Consider the following 21,105-nt stretch of genomic DNA (forward strand, 5'->3'; position numbering starts at 1 on the left):
ACAGGTTCTCGTTCTGTTACTCAGGCTGGAGTACAGTGGTATGATCTTGACTCACTATATCCTATGTCTCCGGACTTAAGTGATCCTCCCACCTCAGCCTCCCATGTAGCTGGGTCTACAGGCACATGCCATCACACTCAGCTAATTTTTAAAAAACATTTTTTAGAGACAAGGTCTCACTGTATTGCCCAGGCTGGCCTCAAACTCCTAGGCCCAAGTGATCCTCCTGCCCCAGCCTCCCACATTCCACCTCAATTGTACACTTTAAATAGATGAATTGTATGGTATATGAATTAGATCTCAATAAGGATGTTCTAAAATTTGCACATTTCACTTCAGTAGGCATTTCAAAAACAAACTACATGATTGCAAAGAGAACCCTGACTTCTCTGGCCACAGTAAACCGCATAGTACAGGGATTCAGTTCTTCATTTGATAAAACTCTCTTTTAATTTATCATCATGAAATAAATTTTTTGATGTCCTCAAAATAAACACACTCTAACCATAAAATCCAACATCATACTCTTGAGCATTTATCCAGAGAAATGAAAATGAATATTCCTATACATTATACAGGAATGTTCACAACAGCTCTATTTGTAATTGCTTAAAATTGGAAACAGCCCAAATGTTTTAGGGGGTGAATGGTTAAGTAAAGTGTGGCCATACTATGGATTACTACTCAGCAATAAAAAGAAATGAATTATTGATACACAGAACATCCTGGGTAAATTTTAAACCATGCTGAGTGAAAAATGACAATCTCAAGTTGTGTAATGTATGATTCCATTTATCTAAAATTCTTGAAGTGACAAAATTATTGAAATGGAGAACAAATTCGTGCTCTCCAGGGGTTAGGAATGGAGGGTGAGGTGGGAGAGGATGGGAATGACTTTAAAAAGGTAGTACAACTCATCTCTGTGGTGCTGGTATATTCTGTCTCTTATCCAAGGAAGTGTTTTCATGAATCTACAGTGATAGCATTATATAGAACTATACACATGTGCATACATGTGCAAATAAATGTGTGTAAAACTGTTGAACTAAATGAGCTCTGTGGATTGTACTGTTCATTTCCTGGTTTGACATTGTACTGTAGTTATATAAGTTGTTACCATTGTGGAAAAATAGGTGGAAGGATACATGGGACGGACCTCCATTATTTTTGCAACTTCCTGTGAATCTGTGATTATTTCAGAGTAGAAAGCTTAGGAATGAGAATTGGTGTAGAAAGTAGAAATATTTATGTCCAAATTATCAGATTCCTTTCCAAAAGATTATGCCAATTTAAATTGTTATCTAAATTAGATAGTATACCAATATCACTACATTCTCATCAGCATTAAGTATGTCCATTATTTCGATGTATTTGTTTTGTCTGTGAATTTTTAAATTTTTATTTTTTAGAATATGTATATTTTTAAAAAATGTTTTATTTTTATTTTTAATTTTAGATTCAGGGCATACATGTGCAGGTTTTTCACATGGGTATATTGGGTGATGCTGGAGTTTGGGTTTCTAGTGAACCCATCACCCAATATTGAACATAGTATCTGATAGGTAGTTTTTTCAATCCTTCCCCTACTCTTTCCTGCTCCTCTTTTGGAGTCTCTGGTATCTATTATTTCTGTCTTTATGTCCACCTGTACCCATTGTTTAGCTCCCATCTACAAGTGAGAGCATGTGGTATTTGGTTTTCTGTTTCTCTTTTATTTCACGAAGGATAATAGCCTGTAGCTGCATCCATGTTGCTGCAAAGGACATGATTTCACTCTTTTTTATGGCTGTGTACTAATCCATGGTGTATATGTACCACATTTTCTTTATCCAGCCCATCTTTGATAGGACACTTATGTTGATTCCATGGCTTTACTATTGTGAATAGTCCTGCAATAAACAGACTAGTACAGGGGTCTTTTTGTTTTCCATAGGATTAACTAACTTACATTCATACCAGCAGTGTATAAGCATTCCCTTTTCTCATATCCTTGCCCACATCTGTTATTTTTTGACTTTTTTTTTTTTTTTGAGACAGAGTCTTGCTCTGTCGCCCAGGCTAGAGAGCAATGGCACAATGTCAGCTCACTGCAAGCTCCACCTCCCGGGTTCATGCCATTCTTTTGCCTCAGCCTCCTGAGTAGCTGGGACTACAGGCGCCCGCCACCAACCTGACTAATTTTTTTGTATTTTTAGTAGAGACGGATTTCACCGTGTTGGCTAGGATAGTTTCGATCTCCTGATCTCGTGATCTGCCCGCCTGGGCCTTCCAAAGCGCTGGGATTACAGGCCTGAGCCATCGTGTCCGGCCTATTTATTGACTTTTTAATAATAGCCATTCCGACTGGTGTGAGATGGCATCTCGTTGTAATTTTAATTTGCACTTCTCTGATAATTAGTGATGTTGAGCATTTTTTCATGTTTCTTGGCACTTGTGTGCCTTATTTTGATCGTGTACTCTGCCCACTTTTTAATGCGATTCTTTTTTTCTTGTTGATTTAATTTTCTTAATAGACTCTGTATATTAGTCTTTTGTTGGATGCATAGTTTGCAAATATTTTTTCCGATTCTGTAGGTTGTCTATTTACTTTGTTGTTTGTTGTTTTTGCTGTGCAGAGCTTTACCATTGGTCAATTTTTTATTTTGTTGCAATTACTTTTGAGGTCTCAGTCATAAATTATTTGCCTAAGCCAATGTCCAAAAGAATTTTTCTTATATTTTCTCCTAGAGTTTTTATAGTTTGAGGTATTACATTTCAGTCTTTAATACGTCTTGAGTTAATTTTTGTATCTGGTAAGAGGTAGGCGTCCAGTTTTACTCTTCTGCAAATGGCTAGCTAGTTTTCTCAGCACCATTTATTGGATAGAATATCCTTTCCCCATTATTTATTTTTGTTGACTTGGTCAAAGACCAGTTGATTGTATGTGTGTGGCTTCATTTCTGGGTTTTCTATTGTATTCCATTATGTATCTTTTTTTTTTTTTTAACCTGTACCATGCTGTTTTGGTTATTATAACCTTGTAGTATAGTTTGAAGTCAAGTAATGGGATGCTTCTGGCTTTCTTCTTTTTGCTTAGAATTGCTTTGGCTATTCATTTTCTTTTTTGGTTCCACATGAATTTTAGAATTTTTTTTTAATTCTGTGAAAAATGATGTTTGTAATTTGTTAGGAATTGTATCAGATCTGTAGATTGCTTTGGGCAGTATGATCTACTCTTATGTTGACCATCTGTTTCTCATACTGAGGATATATAAGCTAGCCAAAATACGATACATGATTTATATGCCATAATTTGTTTGATGTATATATAAATAAAACTATTCAGAAGAAATTGGCTTTATATGTTTTAGGGAGACATAAGACATCAATCAGTACATGTGAGGTATATAATGGTTTGGTCCAGAAAGGCAGGACAACTGAAAGTGGAGGGCTTCCTGGTCATAGGTAGAGTCAAAATTTTTTTTGATTGGCAGTTGGTTGAAAGAGTTAAGTTATTATCTTGGAATCAATGGAAAGGAGTGTCTGGATTAAGATAAGGGGTTCTGGAGACCAAGGTTCTTATTATTCTGTAGATGAAGCCTGCAGGCAGCAGGCTTCAGCGAGAAGCGATGCTAAATGCCTCTATCAGACTGAAAAAGGTGCCAGATTCTTAATCTCTCCTGGGTCCGGAGAAGACTTGGAAAGAGAATGGACTTCTCTATAGTATGTAGATTTTCTCCACAGGAGACAACTTTTCAGGGCCATTTCAAAATATGTCAAAAGGTCGGGTACAGTGGCTCACACCTATAATCCCAGCACTTTGGGAGGCTGAGGCATGCAGATCACGAGGTCAGCAGATCAAGACCATCCTGGCTAACATGGTGAAATCCCATCTCTACTAAAAATACAAAAAAGTAGCCGGACGTGGTGGTGGGCGCCTGTAGTTCCAGCTACTGGGGAGGCTGAGGCAGGAGAATGGCATGAACCCGGGAGGCGGAGCTTACAGTGAGCCAAGATTGGGCCACTGCACTCCAGCCTGGGCGACAGAGCGAGACTCTGTCTCAAAAAAAAAAAAAAAAAAAAAAATCAGAAAATATATTTGGGGATATTGGGGATAAAATACTTCAACTTCTTTTGGGGCCTGTTATCTGTTGTGTGTGCTATACTAGAGTCAGATTGGAATTTGATATCTTATTGTTACAAAGAGTCTGTTTTGTCACTCTTTAGATTTCTGTTTTAATGTTAATACTGGTCAGTTGTATCTGAATTCCAAAGGAAGGGGAGTATAATGAGATATGTCCTTCCACCGTGGCCTGGTTTTTCAGGTTTACTTGGCCCCAGAAGAGGGATTTATTCAGTTGGCTGGGGGGCTTAGAATTTCATTTTTGGTTTACTTGTATAAAATTCACTTCAGTTTGGATTCTTGCTGTTAAACAAAATTTTTAAAAAATCATTTCTGGATGGGAAGGGGAAACAAAATCTGCATAGAACATTTATTTCTTGATCTGCAGGTTATAAACAACTTGTGAAATGAGTGATTTGGAAGATGACGAGACACCCCAGCTTTCTGCCCACACTTTAGCAGCTCTCCAGGAATTTTATGCTGAGCAAAAACAACAAATTGACCTAGGCGAGGATGATAAATATAACATTGGAATAATAGAAGAGAATTGGGTAAGTAAATGGCATTTCGCAGCCATCAGGAAGTATTGATGTGAAACCTACTCTGTGCATTAGTCCAGTGTTTTTCTCACTTAAAACTGGAATCTCTGTCACCTGTCATTTGGGATCTGAACCTCTCTATGGGGAGCTAAGACAGAAAGCAGTTAGTGAACATTTTAGAACAGTGCAACAGCTTTCTTGAACAGCTGTTCTTGATTCTGACTATCAGGCTGGTTGGTGATCAGAAGATGGGATTTTTCAGATAAGGAGATAATGATACAGGATTTTTCTGCTTGGTCACTTTGCAAGCTGGGGACCCTCAGCTGGCAGTACCCCACCCAGGCCTTGCTTGGCCATGCTGGTGTGCACCAGCTTGGCTGTGTTATAGCTCGTACCCACATTCAGCGGTTCCCAAGCTCTTGTACTACGTCCAAGAAGAATGAGGATATGAGGGACACTGGAGAGTGAAGAGAGTGGGGAAGAATTTTAATGAGTGATGAAAACTGCTTTCAGCAGAGATGGGACGCAGGGTTGGGGATGGTTATGCCATGTGGTTGGGTCTGGGGCCTTTATGGACTCAGAATGGGGACTGTGTGCTGATTGGTTTGTGAGTATGCAAAAACGGTGAAGGTGAAGGCACCACTCAAAGGTGGGCACAACAGTGTAGAAAAAACAAGTAGGAAAGGGTAAGTATATGTAAAATAGGTAAAGAGTGGAGAACAATCAGAAGAAAGTGTGCAAACGGGAAGACAAGTTCTCAGTCTGGTCCAAGGATTTAACTTGTAGCTTGGCTTTCAGGCTTTAAACTGTCTTTGTCTTGGAGGTAGGGTTTACTGGGGACCCAACCCATCTGCCTAGGCATTTGTCTGCCTCTGTCAATAATACCTTATGTCCAACACAAACTTCTTCCAACACATTTTTGGATACAGATACACCTACTGGTTTTTATGGACCCCAGAAATCCTGGTGGAAAGAGAAAATATTATCATTGCTGGAAATTGGGGAATTAAACATGTATTGAAAAATTGATGAGAAGGAAATTTAAAGAAGATATGAATAGTTTCTGGTGTATAATATGTATTTCAATTATATTTTTATCATCTGAATTACAATAGGGATTAGAAAAAAATGAGTTGAAGGAAACTCCTAACATGACCAGGAACCTATAATTTTTTTTTTTAAAGGAAATAGTTGAGAAACAGACAAGGCTTGAAGTTTGTCTGTGACTACCCCTTGATAATAGGTATATCTTCAACACTTTGCAACTGGAAGGAAGCTTCTGTATGCTTATCATTTTTTTATAGTCTTTTACATTTTTGTGTCCTGTTTGGATCTCTAAGTTAAATAAACTTTTCCTATTTACCCTGTTTGAAACTGTGATAAACATGTTTCTTTCCATTTATTCTACATGTTCCACTTATTCTAAAACCTCTTTCTCACTGCTTCCCTTCTTTATGTCTGTTTACCTTCTAGCTTGATGCTTCTATAAATAACAAATGTAAGAAATTTGAAGTACTGCATTATTCTTGAGGTGGTCTTTTTCTTTTTTCCTTCTTCTCAATTTTTAAAATACTATGTACTTTTTTTCTAGTTATGAAAACTAGTGCTAATCCCACTGCTTAGAATTAACACCTTTTCTAATTTTGAAACTTTGGTTTGATTATAAAATTGAGGAAATGTAGAAATCATAAAAATTGACAGACAAAATTTAACCATGATGTCTGACTAGAGGTACTTGCCTCCTTCACAAATAAGAACCAAAATAGTGAGCCAATAATCTCACTTCAAATAGATTACCTTAGAGAGAATGCTGGAATTCAACAGGGAAGTGACAGGAAACACCTAAGGTGAGGAAGGAGAGGAAGCCAGGCAGCCTGCTTGACAGGGATCAATTAGGAGCCTAGAGCAGCTCCCCAGTGTGGGGAAAGGCTAAGTGAGTGACTTCTAGCAGTTTATATTCCCACCATGGATTCTGCAGTTCTAACCACAGAAGAGCCCTTTTGACCCATACAGGCCCTGAGACAAACATAGGGAACTGCCTGGAGACCACGTGATAGCATTGCTCCAGTAAGGGAGCACATGCCAAGTCCCACACAAGGCACCATTTTGAGAGCCCAGCTCCCACAAGACTGCATCCTGCCATGACACCCAACAGCCCCTGCATCTCCACATCTCTGGAGCCCCATTGACTTCCCCCAGACTCAGCTGGGGCTGCTGTGGTCTGCTGCCACCAGGCCTGAAGTATGAGCCATTGGCTGCAAGCAACCCCACTGCCTCTAGTAGCAGGACCACTGCACAATTAAAAGTACCCTTAGGAAAGGCTACCCTGCTTATAGCCATGACTAGGGCCAAAGTGTGCACTTCCCAACCTCCTGTTCATGGCTGCTGCCACTAAAAGCCACACCACCCTCCCTAAGAACAGCACAGCTACTGCTGTTCCCACCAGGAATCCTGAGTAAAGGCCTGCTTAGCCTGGTTCCATCTTCCCCTACATGACGTAAGGGACACCATAAGTGGCCAATTTTTTTTAAAATTTTCTTTTTTTCCGAGGCGGAGTACCACTCTGTCGCCCAGGCTGGAGTGCAGTGGTGCAATCTCGGCTCACTGCAACCTCTGCCTCCTGGGTTCAAGTAATTACTATGCCTACAGGCATGAGCCACTACACCTGGCTAATTTTTTTTGTATTTTTGGTAGAGACAGGGTTTTACCATGTTGGCCAGGCTGTTCTTGAAATGATCTGCCTGCCTTGGCCTCCCAAAGTGCTGGGATTACAGGCAGGAGCTACTGCGCCTGGCTTTTTAAATATTTTCAGTGTCCCAGAAGGCAAAGAGAAGACAAAAGGGATAGAAAACTTATTTTGGCCGGGCGCGGTGGCTCATGCCTGTAATCCCAGCACTTTGGGAGGCCGAGGCGGGCGGATCACAAGATCAGGAGATCGAGACCATGGTGAAACCCCATCTCTACTAAAAATACAAAAAATTAGCCGGGCACGGTGGCGGGTGCCTGTAGTCCCAGCTACTCAGGAGGCTGAGGCAGGAGAATGGCGTGAACCCGAGAAGCGGAGCTTGCAGTGAGCTGAGATCGCGCCACTGCACTCCAGCCTGGGCAACAGAGCGAGACTCCGTCTTAAAAAAAAAAAAAAAAAAAGAAAACTTATTTCATGGAATAATAGCTGAAAACTTCCCAAGTCTAGCAGGAGATTTACACATCCAGATATAGGAAGCTTAGAGATTCCCAAACAGATTAAATTCAAAAAAGTCTTCTTTGTGGCACATTATGGTCAAACTGTCAGAAATCAAAAGTCAAAGAGAGAATTCTAAAAATAGCAAGACAAAAGTGACTAGTCACTTATAAGGGAAACCTCATCAGACTAACAGCATATTCTCAGCAGAAATCTTACATTCCAGGAGAGAATGGGGTGATGTATTCAAAGTATTGAAAGAAAAAAAAAACCTGTCAGCAAAAGATTCTATACCCAGCAAAATTATTCTTCATAAATGAAAGAGAAATCAAGACTCCTTTGAGACAAGTAAAAGCTGAGGAAATTCATCACCTCTAGACCAGCCCTGCAAGAAATACTTAAAGGAGTCCTACGCATCCTTTAGCATAAGCAAAAGGATGAAATCTACCATCATGGAAATACACTAACGTATAAAATCCACTGCTAAAGCAAATATAGAAAACCACCAAACCTTAATGATAAACAATAAAAAAGAAAGAAGAAACAAAGAATATACAAGACAACCAGAAATAAATTAATAAAATGATAGGAATAAGCCCTCACATATCAACAACCTTGAATGTAAGTGGATTACACTTTCCTCTTAGAAAATAGAGACTGCCTGAACAGATTTAAAGAAAAAAAAACTTGATCCACCTCTATGCTGCCTACAAGAAACTCATCTCACCTGTAAAGACATACAGACTGAAAGTAAAGGGATGGAAAAAAAGATATTCCATGCACAAGGAAACCAAAAAACCAAAAACAAGCAGGACTAGCTGTGCTTATATCAGATAAAGCAGATTTTAAGTCAGAAACAGTACAAAGAAACAAGGTTGTTATATAATTATAAAGCGATCAATTCAGCTACACAATGATTCTAAACATATATGGACCCAACACTGGAGCACCTGATATATAAAGCAGATCTTATTACATCTAAAAGGAGAGATAGACACAAATACAGTAATAGCTGGATACTCCAACATCAGACAGATCATCTACATAGAAAATTTAGACCAATGGACTTAAGAGACGTTTGCAGAACATAGCATCCAGCAGCTAAAGAATATGCATTCTCATCATCACATGGAACATTCTCCAGTTCCATGTGGTTATGTTTGGACAGAAAACAAGTCTCAACTATTTTTGAAAAATTGAAATGTCAGATATCTTCTCAGGTCATAACAGAATAAAACTAGAAATCAGTAACAGGAGAAACTTTGGAAACTAAAAATACAGGGAATTCAAATATTCTCCTGAATGATCATTAGGTCAGGGATGAAATTAAAGAGGAAGTCAAAAAATTTCTTGAAACAATGGAAAATCAAAGCATAACATACCAAAATCTATGGAATACAGCAAAAATAGTGCTAAGAGTAAAGTTTATAGCAATATAAGTCTACATCTATAAAGTAGGAAGGTTTCAAATAAATAATCTAACAGTGCACCTTAAGAAACTAGAAAAGCAAGAACCAGTCCCAAAATGAGTAGAAGGAAAGAAATAATAAAGAGCAGACAGAACTAAACAAAATGCAGAATAAAAAAAAAAAATCAATGGATCAATGAAAAGTTGGCTTTTTGAAAACGTAGGCAAAACTAAAACTACTAGCTAGACTAACCAAGAAAAAAGACAAAAGACAAAAATAAATAAAATCAGAAATAAAGGAGACATTACAACTGAAGTCCAGGACCAGATGACTTTACCGCTGAATTCTACCAAACTTAAAAAGAATAGTCAATACCAATTATCTTTAAATTATTCCAGAAGTTTGAAGTGGAGAGAATTCTCCCTAATTCATTCTATGAGGCTAGCATTATCCTGACACCAAAACCAGACAATAATGTAAGAAATAAAGAAAATTACAGGCCAGTATCCCAGATGAATATAGACACAAAAATCCTCAACAAAATATAGTAAATAGAACCCAATAGTACATCAAAAAAATATTACACCATGATCAAGTGGGATTTATCCTGGAGATTCAAGGAAGATTCAACACCTGCAAATCAATAAACATAATATATCACATCAACAGACTGAAGGAGAAATATTATATGATCATCTCAGTAGCTGCAGAAAAAGCATTTTAAAAAATTCAACATCTTCATGATAAAAACTCTCAACAAACTAGGCATAAAGGAACATACCTCATCATAATAAAGGCTATATATGATAAACCCACAGTTAACATACTGAATGGGGAAAAGCTGAAAGCCTTTCCTCTAAGATCAGGAATAAGATAAGCATGCCCACTTCCACCATTGCTATTTAACATAGTACTGGAAGTCCTAACTAGGACAATCAGGCAAGAAAAAGAAAAAGCATCTAAATTGGAAAAGAGGAACTCAAATTGTCCCTCTTTATAGATGACATGATCTTACACTTAGAGAAACCTAAAGACTCTAGGAAAAAACTTTTAGATCGTATAAATTCAGTAAAGTTGCAGGATACAAAAATCAACATACAAAAATCAGTAGCATTTCCATACACCAGTAATGAAGTAGCTGAGAAAGAAATCGAGAAGGCAATCCCATTTACAATACCTACAAAAAAAGAAATACCTAGTAATAAATTTAACCAAGGAGGTGAAAGGTGTCTACAAGGAAGACTACAGAACTCTGAGGAAAGAAATTGAAGACACTAACAAATGGGAAGACATCCCATGCTCACAGATCAAAAGAATAATCACAGTTAAAATGATTATACCTAAAACAATGTATATATCCAGTACAATTCCTATCAATACTAATGTCATTTTTCACAGAAAAAAAAAAAGTCCTGAAATTTCTATGGAACCAAAAAACAGCTTGAATGGCCAAAGCAATCCTGAGCAAATAGAACGAGGGTGGAGGCATCACACTACCTGAGTTCAACTGATGCTACAAGGCTATAGTAACCAAAATAGTATGGTATTGGTATTACAACAGACACATAGACCAATGGAACAGAATAGAGAACCCAGAAATTAATCCACGTATCTATAGCCAACTGATTTTTGACAGAGGTGCCAAGAACATACATTGGGGAAAGCACACCTCTTCAATAAATGGTGCTAGAAATATTACATATCCATATGCAGAAGAATGAAACAGGACCCCTCTCTCTCACCATATGCAAAAGTCAACTCAAGATGGATTAGACTTAAGCATACGGCCTGAAACTATAAAACTTCTAGAAGAAAACATAGGGGACACACTTTAGAACATTGGTCTAGGCAAAGATTTCATGGCTAAGACCTCAAAAGCACAAGAAACCAAAATAGACAAATGGGACTCTATGGAATTTAAATGCTTCTACACAGCAAAGGAAACAATCAGCAGAATGGAGAGGCAACGCATTGAGATGTATAAAATATTTGAAAACTATTCATCTGACAAGGGACTCGTATCTAGAATATATAAGAAACTCAACCAAAATTTCAAAACCAAAGAATCCCATTAAAATGAGCAAAGGACCTGAATAGACATTTCTCAAAAGAAGACATACAAATGGCCAACTGGCATATGAGGAGAGACTCAACATTACTAATCATTAGTGTAATGCAAATCAGAACCACAGTGAGATGTAATGTTACTCCAGAATGGCTATTATTAAAAAGATTTAAAATAACAGATACTGGTAAGGGTGTGGAGGAAAGGGAGCTCTTATACACTCTTGGTGGGAATGTAAATTAGTATAGCTACTATGGAAAACAGTATGGTGATTTCTCAAAAAACTAAAACCAGAACTACCATGTGACCTAGCATTCTCACTGCTGAATATTTATTCAAAGGAAATTAGTATGTCAAAAAGGTACCTGCTCCTCATGTTTCTTGCAGCACTGTTCACAATAACAAGGATAGGAATCAACCTGTCCATCAACAAATTAATAGATAAAGAAAATGTGATATATATACACAATGGAATACTGTTTAGCCATAAAAAAATAGTGCAGTTATGTCATTTGCAGCAATGTGGATGGAACTGGAGGTCATTATGTTTTTTTTTTTGTTTTTTTTTTGAGACGGAGTCTCGCTCTGTCGCCCAGGCTGGAGTGCAGTGGCCGGATCTCAGCTCACTGCAAGCTCCGCCTCCCGGGTTGACGCCATTCTCCTGCCTCAGCCTCCCGAATAGCTGGGACTACAGGCGCCCGCCACCTCGCCCGGCTAGTTTTTTGTATTTTTTAGTAGAGACGCGGTTTCACTGTGTTAGCCAGGATGGTCTCGATCTCCTGACCTCGTGATCCGCCCGTCTCGGCCTCCCAAAGTGCTGGGATTACAGGCTTGAGCCACCGCGCCCGGCTGAGGTCATTATGTTAAGTGAAATAAGCCAGGCACAGAAAGACAAGTATTGCATGTTCTTACATGTGGAGGCTAAAAATGTTGATGTCATGGAGATAGAGAATAGAATGATAGATACCAGAGGCTCAGAAGGTGGGGTAGGGGTGATGAAAAGAGATTGGTAAATGAGTACAAACATATAGTGAAATAGAAGGAATAAGATCTGATGTTCTATAGCAGAGTAGGGTGACTATAGTTAACAACAGTGTATTGTATATTGCAATATAGCTAGCAGAGAGGACTTGAAATGTTCCCAACACAGATAAATATTCAAGGTGATAGATATCGTAAATACCCTGACTTGATCATTACACATTCTGTGCATGTAACAAAATATCACATGTACACCATAAATATGTACAAATAGGAAAGAAGACATTGGAAAACTAGCATAAATCCAGGAGGCTCAATATTCAACAAATAAGATTCCAGAAAAACAGAACAAAAAATGAAGAGGGAAGGAAAGCTTTAAAGAATATTAGAAATTTCCCAGAACTGAAGACCCTCATTAAGACACATGATTATCATGATTATGAAAATTCTGGATACAGATGACAAAGAACATCCTAGAACCTTCCAGAATAAAAACAGGTCTCCTACAAAGTCTTCAGACTATGAGTTACATTGCACTTCTCAATAGCTTTATTAGAAACTTTTAAAAATAGAGCGATGCCTTCAATATTTTGAGTGAAAATTTTGTTTGCCCTAGAATCCCTCTCCCTCTCCCTCTCTCTTTTTCGAAATGGAGTCTCACTGTGTTGCCCAGGCTAGTCTCAAACTCCTGGGCTCAAGCAAACTCAGCTTCCTGAGTAGCTGGGATTATACACATACTACCACACGCAACTATAGCCTAGAATTCTATACCCAGCTACACTATTACTTGTGTGAAGATAAAATCAAAATATTTTAGCTATGTGAAGTCTCATTTACATTTCCCTCTTGTGTACTTCTCAAGAGCTGCAGAGGGTTTGCTGCAAGTGAGAAGAAAGAAGACTTGAGCTCCAAGGAATAGGAAATCTGATGCATGTAGTAGGAGAAGGAATTCCCAGGATGATGGTGACACAGAATGTCCCAGTGTAACAGTTGTGCTGCAAGTCTGGAGAGCAGCCAATCTAGGTTGTTGTAGGAGGATGGCGTGTTCCAGGACAGAGATCTTCAGGGGAAAAAATAAAAGTGATAGGATATCCAATATGTAGAAAATTATATTGAAAGGCCAATAGAGGATGTTAGAAGAATTAGGGATGAATACAAACTAACCAAGCAAATGAAACAGTCATGCATTTACTTACTCTAAGAAAAACAAAAAGGAATTCTAGTGAAAAGAAATGCTATTATAGTACACCACTTGGCTCAATAATGAACACTGATACTTAATGCTAACTAATCAAAACTTGCTTTAAAACTACATTGGGGCTGGGCACGGTGGCTCACGCCTGTAATTCCACCACTTTAGGAGGCCTAGCGGGGTAGATCTCCTGAGGTCAGGAGTTTGAGACCCTCCTGGCCAACATGGCAAATCCCATGTCTACTCAAAATACAAAAGTTAACCAGGTATGGTGGTGTGTGCCTGTAGTCCCAGCTACTTGGGAGGCTGAGGTAGGAGGATCACTTGAGCCTGGGAAGCAGAGGTTGCAGTGAGCTGAGATCGTGCCACTGCATTCCAGCCTGGGCGACAGAGTGAGACTCTGGCTCAAAAAATAAATAAATAAATAAATAAATAAATAAATAAATACCATATTGGGAGGGTGAAGGAAAGGCAAATGATGTGTATGAGAGGGCAAAATCCTCATCTATCATAATAAATACATAGCGTATATATGATGGATTATCAAGGGATAGCATTTAAAACACAGTATTTAGAGATGTGGGGATAGATGATCAGAGAAGAGCCAAGAGTTGAAAATGGTTGCTTTTGAGGAGTGAGGCTCAATGGCAGGAGGTCATGGGATACAAGACTATTGTTTTTCTTTATAAGCCTAGTAGTGCTTTTGACTTTTAAAGCCACATTCATGTAACATATTAAGAGCAGGATTCTCCTCAGTTGGACAGGCAGAAAGACGCTTCTGGAAGGAACATCATGGTGACTGCCCAAGGAGAGTCCCAAGTCCAGTTCAAGCTTATATTGGTTGGTGATGTTGGTACTGGGAAAACTACATTTTTGAAATGTCAGTTGGTGAATTTGAGACGTACGTAGCTACCTTGGATATTGAGGTTCATTGCCTTGTGTTGCACACCAACAGAGGACCCATTCTTTGTATGGGATACAGTTGGCCAGAAGAAATTTGGTGGAGTGAGAGATGGCTATTATATCCTAGCCCAGCATGCCATTATAATGTTTGATGTGACATCGAGAGTAACTTACAAGAATGTGCCGAGATCCTCTGGTGGCTCACGCCTGTAATCCCAGCACTTTGGGAGGCCAAGGTGGGCGGAACTCCTGAGGTCAGGGGTTTAAGACCAGCCTGACCAACATGGTGAAACCCCATCTCTGCAAAAATACAAAACTTAGCTAGGCGTGGTGGCATGTGCCTGTAATCCCAGCTACTTGGGAGGCTGAGGCAGAAGAATCTCTTGAACCCAGGAGGCAGAAGAATCTCTTGAACCCGGGAGGCGGAAGTTGCAATGAGTTGAGATCATGCCGTTGCACTCCAGCCTGGGTGACAGAGAGACACTCCATCTCAAAAAAAAAAAAAAAAAAAAAAAAAAAAAGACTGTGCCTGACTGGCACAGAGATCTGCTATGAATATGTGAAAATATCCCTATTGTGTTGAGAGCAACTGAGTGGGTATAAAGGACAGGAAAGTGAAGGCAAAATCTGTTCTCTTCCACCAAAAGAAGAATCTTCAGTACTATGACATTTCTGCCAAAAGTTACTACAACTTTGAAAAGCTCTTCCTCTGGCTTGCTAGGAAGTTCATTGGAGACCCTAACTTGGAGTTTGTTGCCATACCTGCCCTTACCCCATCAGAGGCTGTCATGGACTGAGCATCAGTGCAATATGAGCACGATTTAGATAGAGGTTGTTCAGAGATCGTCATCTCCCTGATGAGGATGATAACCTGTGAGAATGAAGCTGGAGCCCAGCATCAGAAGTCTAGTTTTATTTGTCGTGTAATATCAGTGGTACAACATGTGTGCCCATTTATTATGTAGGTAAGTGGAACGTGTGCTTCATCTGTGAGATGCTGGAGATGAATGGGCTTCAAAGTGAATGTCACAGTTTTAAAAATACCTAAATTGTTTGGACTTGCATATTTAGCTGTTTTGAAATGCAGTTGATTCCTTCTTGAGTTTCAAATACAAGACTGCTACAGTCACATCACAGTGCTCAGTGGTAAAATCTTGTTTGTTACTGTCATTCTTATTCCTCTTCATTTAGAATCAGAATAAGGTTGTATTTCAAGTATCTTAAAAAAAGGAGTGGGACTCTTTATCTTTATGGAATGATATGAGGAGAGCCAAAATCTAGCATTGTGCCCTGATGGTGTTGGAGTGAGGAAGAAGGGCAGTTCAGTAGTCAACCAGCAGACAACTCTTACCACTTACGGTGCATGGTAGCAGATACTGTCTGCCACCTCCCAAATCAAGTGAACTCAAAATCCTTCCATTTTCTGTATGCTAGGGACTTTCTTCCAGCTGTCCTTTGCAGAGGTAGAGGTCAGAGCTAGGCATTTTTCCTGTAGATAAGAATGGATAGACATGGCCAGGCGCAGTGGCTCACGCCTCTAATTCCAGCACTTTGGGAAGCTGAGGCAGGCGGATCACGAGGTCAGGAGTTTGAGACCAGCCTGACCAACATGGTGAAACCCCGTCTCTACTAAAAATACAAAAAATAGCTGGGCGTGGTGGCATGGACCTGTAATCCCAGCTACTTAGGAGGCTGAGGCAGGAGAATCACTTGAACCCAGGAAGCGGAGGTTGCAGTGAGCTGACATTGTGCCATTTCACTTCAGCCTGGGTAATAAGAGTGAGGCTCCATCTAAAAAAAAAAAACAATGAATAGACAGATGTAGATATGAATTAATACATATACCCACATGTATATGTACATTTTGTCTTTGGAAATATTTTAAACCTGGACTTATGAATAAATATTTAGTAAATAGCATGCAGACATCCAGATGGGAAATATTTGAAGCAATTCTCTTTTTCATTATATTCAGTAAATATTTATTGGTTTAAAGATGTGTTATTAATGTTTTCATTCATACCACTTGCCACTTTGAATTGTACCTTGTTTTAATTGTTATAGTCATTTTGAATGCCAGCTTGTTTTATTTTTATTTTTTTTCAAGACAGAGTCTCGCTCTGTCACCCAGGCTGGAGTGCAGTGGCACAATCTCAGCTTACTGCAACCTCTGCCTCCTGGGTTCACGCAGTTCTCTGTCTCACCTTCCCAAGTAGCTGGGATTACAGGCACCCGCCAGCAAGCCCAGCTAATTTTTGTATTTTTAGTAGAGATAGGGTTTCACCATCTTGACCAGGCTGGTCTTGAACTCCTGACCTCATGATCCACCCACCTCAGCCTCCCAAAGTGCTGGGATTACAGGTGTTAGCCACCGCGCCTGGCCCACCACCTTGTTTTGAGTGATTTAGAACCATTCCATATTAGTAAGACCATCCAGATAAACCTTTTAAAAGGTCCAATAATAGACAAGCAGAGAGCCAAATCATGAGTGAACTCCCATTCACAGTTGCTACAAAGAGAAGAAAATACCTAGAAATATAACTTGCAAGGGACATGAAGGACCTCTTCAAGGAGAGCTACAAACCACTGCTCAAGAAAATAAGAGAGGACATAAACAAATGGAAAAAAATTCCATGCCCTTGGGTAGGAAGAATCAATATTGTGAAAATGGCCATACTGCCCAAAGTAATTTATAGATTCAATGCTATTTCCATCAAGCTACCATAGACTTTCTTTGCAGAATTAGAAAAACTTACTTTAAATTTCATATGGAAAGAAAAAAGAGCCCGTATAGCCAAGACAATCCTAAGCAAAAGAACAAAGCTGGAGGCATCACACTACCTGACTTCAAACTATACTACAAGGCTAGTAACCAAAACAGCATGGCACTGGTGCTGAAACAGATATATAGACCAATGGAACAGAACAGAGATCTCAGAAATAATACCACACATCTATAACCATCTGATCTTTGGCAAACCTGACAAAAACAAGCAATGGGGAAAGGATTCCCTATTTAATAATGGTGCTGGGAAAACTGGCTAGCTATATGCAGAAAAGAGAAACTGGGCCCCTTCCTTATACCTTATACAAAAATTAACTGAAGATGGATTAAAGACTTAAATGTAAAACCCCAAATCATAAAAACCCTAGAAGAAAACCTAGACCGTACCATTCAGGACATAGGCATGGGCAAAGATTTCATGACTAAAACACCAAAAGCAATTGCAACAAAAGCCAAAATTGACAAATGGGATCTAATTAAAATGAAAGAGCTTCTTCACAGCGAAAGAAACTATCATCAGAGTGAACAGGCAGCCTACAGAATGGGAGAAAATTTTTGCAATCTACTCATCTGACAAAGGTCTAATATCCAGAATCTATAAGGAACATAAACAAATTTACAAGAAAAAAACCAGCCCCATCAAAAAGTGGGCGAAGGATATGAACAGACACTTCTCAAAAGAAAAGAAGACGTTTATGTGACCAATAAACATATGAACAAAAGCTCAACATCACTGGTCATTAGAGAAATGCAAATCAAAACCACAGTGAGATACCATCTCATTCCAGTTAGAATGGTGATTATTAAAAAATGAGGAAACAACGGATGCTGGCACAGCTGTGGAGAAATAGGAATGCTTTTACACTGTTGTTGGGATTTTAAATTAGTTCAACCATTGTAGAAAACAGTGTGGTGATTCCTCAAGGCTCTAGAACCAGAAATATGATTTGACTCATTACTGGGTATATACCCAAAGGATTACAAGTCATTCTGCTATAAAGACACATGCACACATATGTTTATTGCAGCACTGTTTACAGCAGCAAAGACTTGGAACCAACCCAAATGCCCATCAGTGATAGACTGGATAAAGAAAATGTGGCACATATACACCATGGAATACTATGCAGCCATAAAAAAGGATAAGTTCATGTCCTTTGCAGGGATATGGAGGAAACTAGAAGCCATAATTCTCAGCAAGCTAACACAGGGATAGAAAACCAAACACCACTTGTTCTCCCTCCTACGTGGGAATTGAACAATGAGAATACATGGCATGGACAAAGGGAGGGGAACACCACACACCGGGGCCTGTCAGGGGGTGGGGGTCAAGGGAAGGGAGAGCATTAGGACAAATAACTAATGGATGTGGGGCTTAAAACCTACATGATGGGTTGATTGGTGCCCCAAACCACCATGGCATGTGTATACCTGTGCCACAAACCTGCACGTTCTGCACGTGTATCCCAGAACGTAGTAAAATAAAAATACAAAAGCCAAAAAAAAAAAAAAAAACCACAACATCAAGTGTAGTATAACAATAAATAAAACACTGCCCTTGCTCTCAAGAAAACTATTCTAAGACAAAAGTGATTATTGGAGCAAAATGGGGAGCAAAATGCAAGGACACCTCCCCAGACTTTTGAGGTGGAGGGGAAGTCAAGGAAACCCACTCAGAGAAAGTGACAGGTGTGAACTGAGTCCTGATGTATCCTAGATTTGGGGAAAAAAAATTCAATCCTTATAATCCATACACAAAATTAAAAGTCAAGGTGGATTAAAGAGCTAAACATAAAAGTAATAAAAGTATTAGGCCAGGCACATTGACTCACGCTTGTAATCCCAGCACTTTGGGAGGCCAAGGCAGTCAGATCACTTGAGATCAGGAGTTTGAGACCAGCCTGGTTAACATGGTGAAACCTCATCTCTACTAAAAATACAAAAATTAGCTGGGTGTGGTGGTGCACACCTGTAATCCCAGCTACTTAGGAGGCTGAGGCAGGAGAATTGCCGGAATCCGGGAGATGGAGGTTGCAGTGAGCTGAGATTGCATCACTGCACTCCAGCCTGGCGACACAGCAAGACTCCATCTCAAAAAAAAAAAAAAAAAAGTAATTACAATGTTAAAAAACAACAAAGAAACAAAGGATGCTATTGACAGAAATTTCAGTAAATTTCTGGAAGAAAGAAAGAAAGTGGTTGTAAGATGGTCTGTGGAAGAGCAGAGAAAACTACCAGCCTCTCTGGGAACTGGAGCAAAGATGAGAGTCTGTCTTCCAGAGAAGAAGCAGAGACTCTGGGTTCCAAACTCAGAGGCTGTGAACGTAAGTGGTAAAAGTGGCTCATGGGCCGATTTCTGCGTGATTAATTAAAGGATGGCCTGCTGACATCTTTGGGCCAGTTGCTCTCTTCCCCTTCTGATCATATCCAGAAGACATACATAGCATCGGAGGTACCCACCTCCAGGCTGAATCCCTGAGGATTTTTCACTAAACAAACTGGAGAGTCTGCTTTGGGATGCCCTAATTTGGGTAGGAAAGCCAGAAAGAGACACAGAATAGAATCTAAGATAACTCCAGAGCTCCACCATAGCATAGAAAGAAGGAAAAAGTCAGCTCCATTCAGGAAGGAAGTACACAAAAGTCCTCCATACTCTGAGTAAAGCTCTCCTTATTTAAGCAGATCTCAGTTTTGTTGAGATATAATTCACATACCATAAATTCACCTTTTAAAAGTAGAGAAGTCAATGGTTTTGTTTGTTTGTTTTTGAGATGGAGTCTCACTCTGTCTCCCAGGCTGGAGTGCAATGGTGCAATCTTGGCTTACTGCAAGTAATCCGCCTCCTGGGTTCAAGCGATTCTCCTGCCTCAGTCTCCTGAGTAGCTGGGATTACAGGAACGTGCCTCCATGCCCGGCTAATATTTTGTATTTTTAGTAGAAGCAGGGTTTCACCATGTTGACTAGGCTGGCTCGAACTCCTGGTCTCAGGTGATCCACCCGCCTTGGCCTCCCAAAGTGCTGGGATTACAGGTGTGAGCCACCACACCCGGCAAGTCAATGGTTTTTAGTAAATTCACAGATAGGTCCAACTATCACCACAGTCAATTTTGGAACATTTTCATTGCCTCTAAAAGACACCCTATGTCCTTCAGCTGTCACCTCCTAATTCCCCAATTGTCCCAACGCCTGGCAACCACTAATCCACTTTCTGTCTCTGTAGACTTGCTACTTTGGACATTTCATATAAATGGAATCACACAGTATGTGGCCTTTTGTGTCTGATTTCTTTCGTTCGGTGTAATGTTTCCAAGGCTTATCCATGTAGCGTATATCAGTGCCCTGTTCCTTTTTATGGCCAAGTAGTATTTCATTGTATGGATGTACCACATTTTTTCTGTCTGTCCATCAGTTGATGGGCATTTGAGTTGTTTCCACACAGGGCAGATTTTTAAAGCAGAGAACCCCCAGTTGGCATGCCCCATGCAACTAGCTGCCCCCAGCCTGCCATTCAGGGAAGAGAGAGGCCTGTTGGAGAAATAGGTTTGTATGATTGCAGAGGAAAACCACGCTACTTCTTCCATTAAACTCCTGCTTAATTTATAACTATGAATAGATAATTAAAGATCACTAAAATTTTTTTAAAATCATCAATCAGCATGAAACAGAAGGAGCAAGATGAAAAACAAACTTGCCCCCAAGGGAAAAACGAGTAATTCAGGAAACATGCATAAGGTAAGATGAGGCTGTGGGCAAGGAGCACAGTCTGGATTTTGCTGATTGTATTCTCTGGTGTTAGTGAACTCATTCTTCCGTCCTCTGTGTTTGTAATTCTTTTCATTGCTAGTTGAACCTAGAAGCTTAGATTCAAGTTCTATTTTCTTTTTTTGGCAAAACTCATACAAAGGTAGGGGTATGTTCTATCGGGAGAAACACTGGTTGTCTCCTTTT

The 21,105-nt window shown here is 39.6% G+C and overlaps 1 protein-coding gene and 1 pseudogene across 9 annotated transcripts in view; both read left to right on the top strand.

Moving 5' to 3' along the window:
- The window catches only part of EEF1AKMT1 (EEF1A lysine methyltransferase 1), a 65,670-nt gene that overhangs the window by 14,752 nt on the left and 29,813 nt on the right, over window positions 1-21,105 (top strand). For all 9 annotated transcript variants that reach the window (XR_001896640.3, XR_001896639.3, XM_009191577.4 and 6 more), the window contains exon 2: window positions 4,491-4,653. Coding sequence is in view for 7 of the 9 variants with exons in the window: in XM_009191577.4 (XP_009189841.2) it covers window positions 4,510-4,653 (144 nt within the window). In the remaining 2 variants the exon portion in view is untranslated. The remainder of the gene's footprint in view (window positions 1-4,490; window positions 4,654-21,105) is intronic.
- On the top strand, window positions 7,134-15,982 carry LOC103879070 (annotated as a pseudogene).

This window comes from Papio anubis, chromosome 15 (genome assembly GCF_008728515.1).
Source record: "Papio anubis isolate 15944 chromosome 15, Panubis1.0, whole genome shotgun sequence".
Taxonomy (NCBI): Eukaryota; Metazoa; Chordata; class Mammalia; order Primates; family Cercopithecidae; genus Papio; species Papio anubis.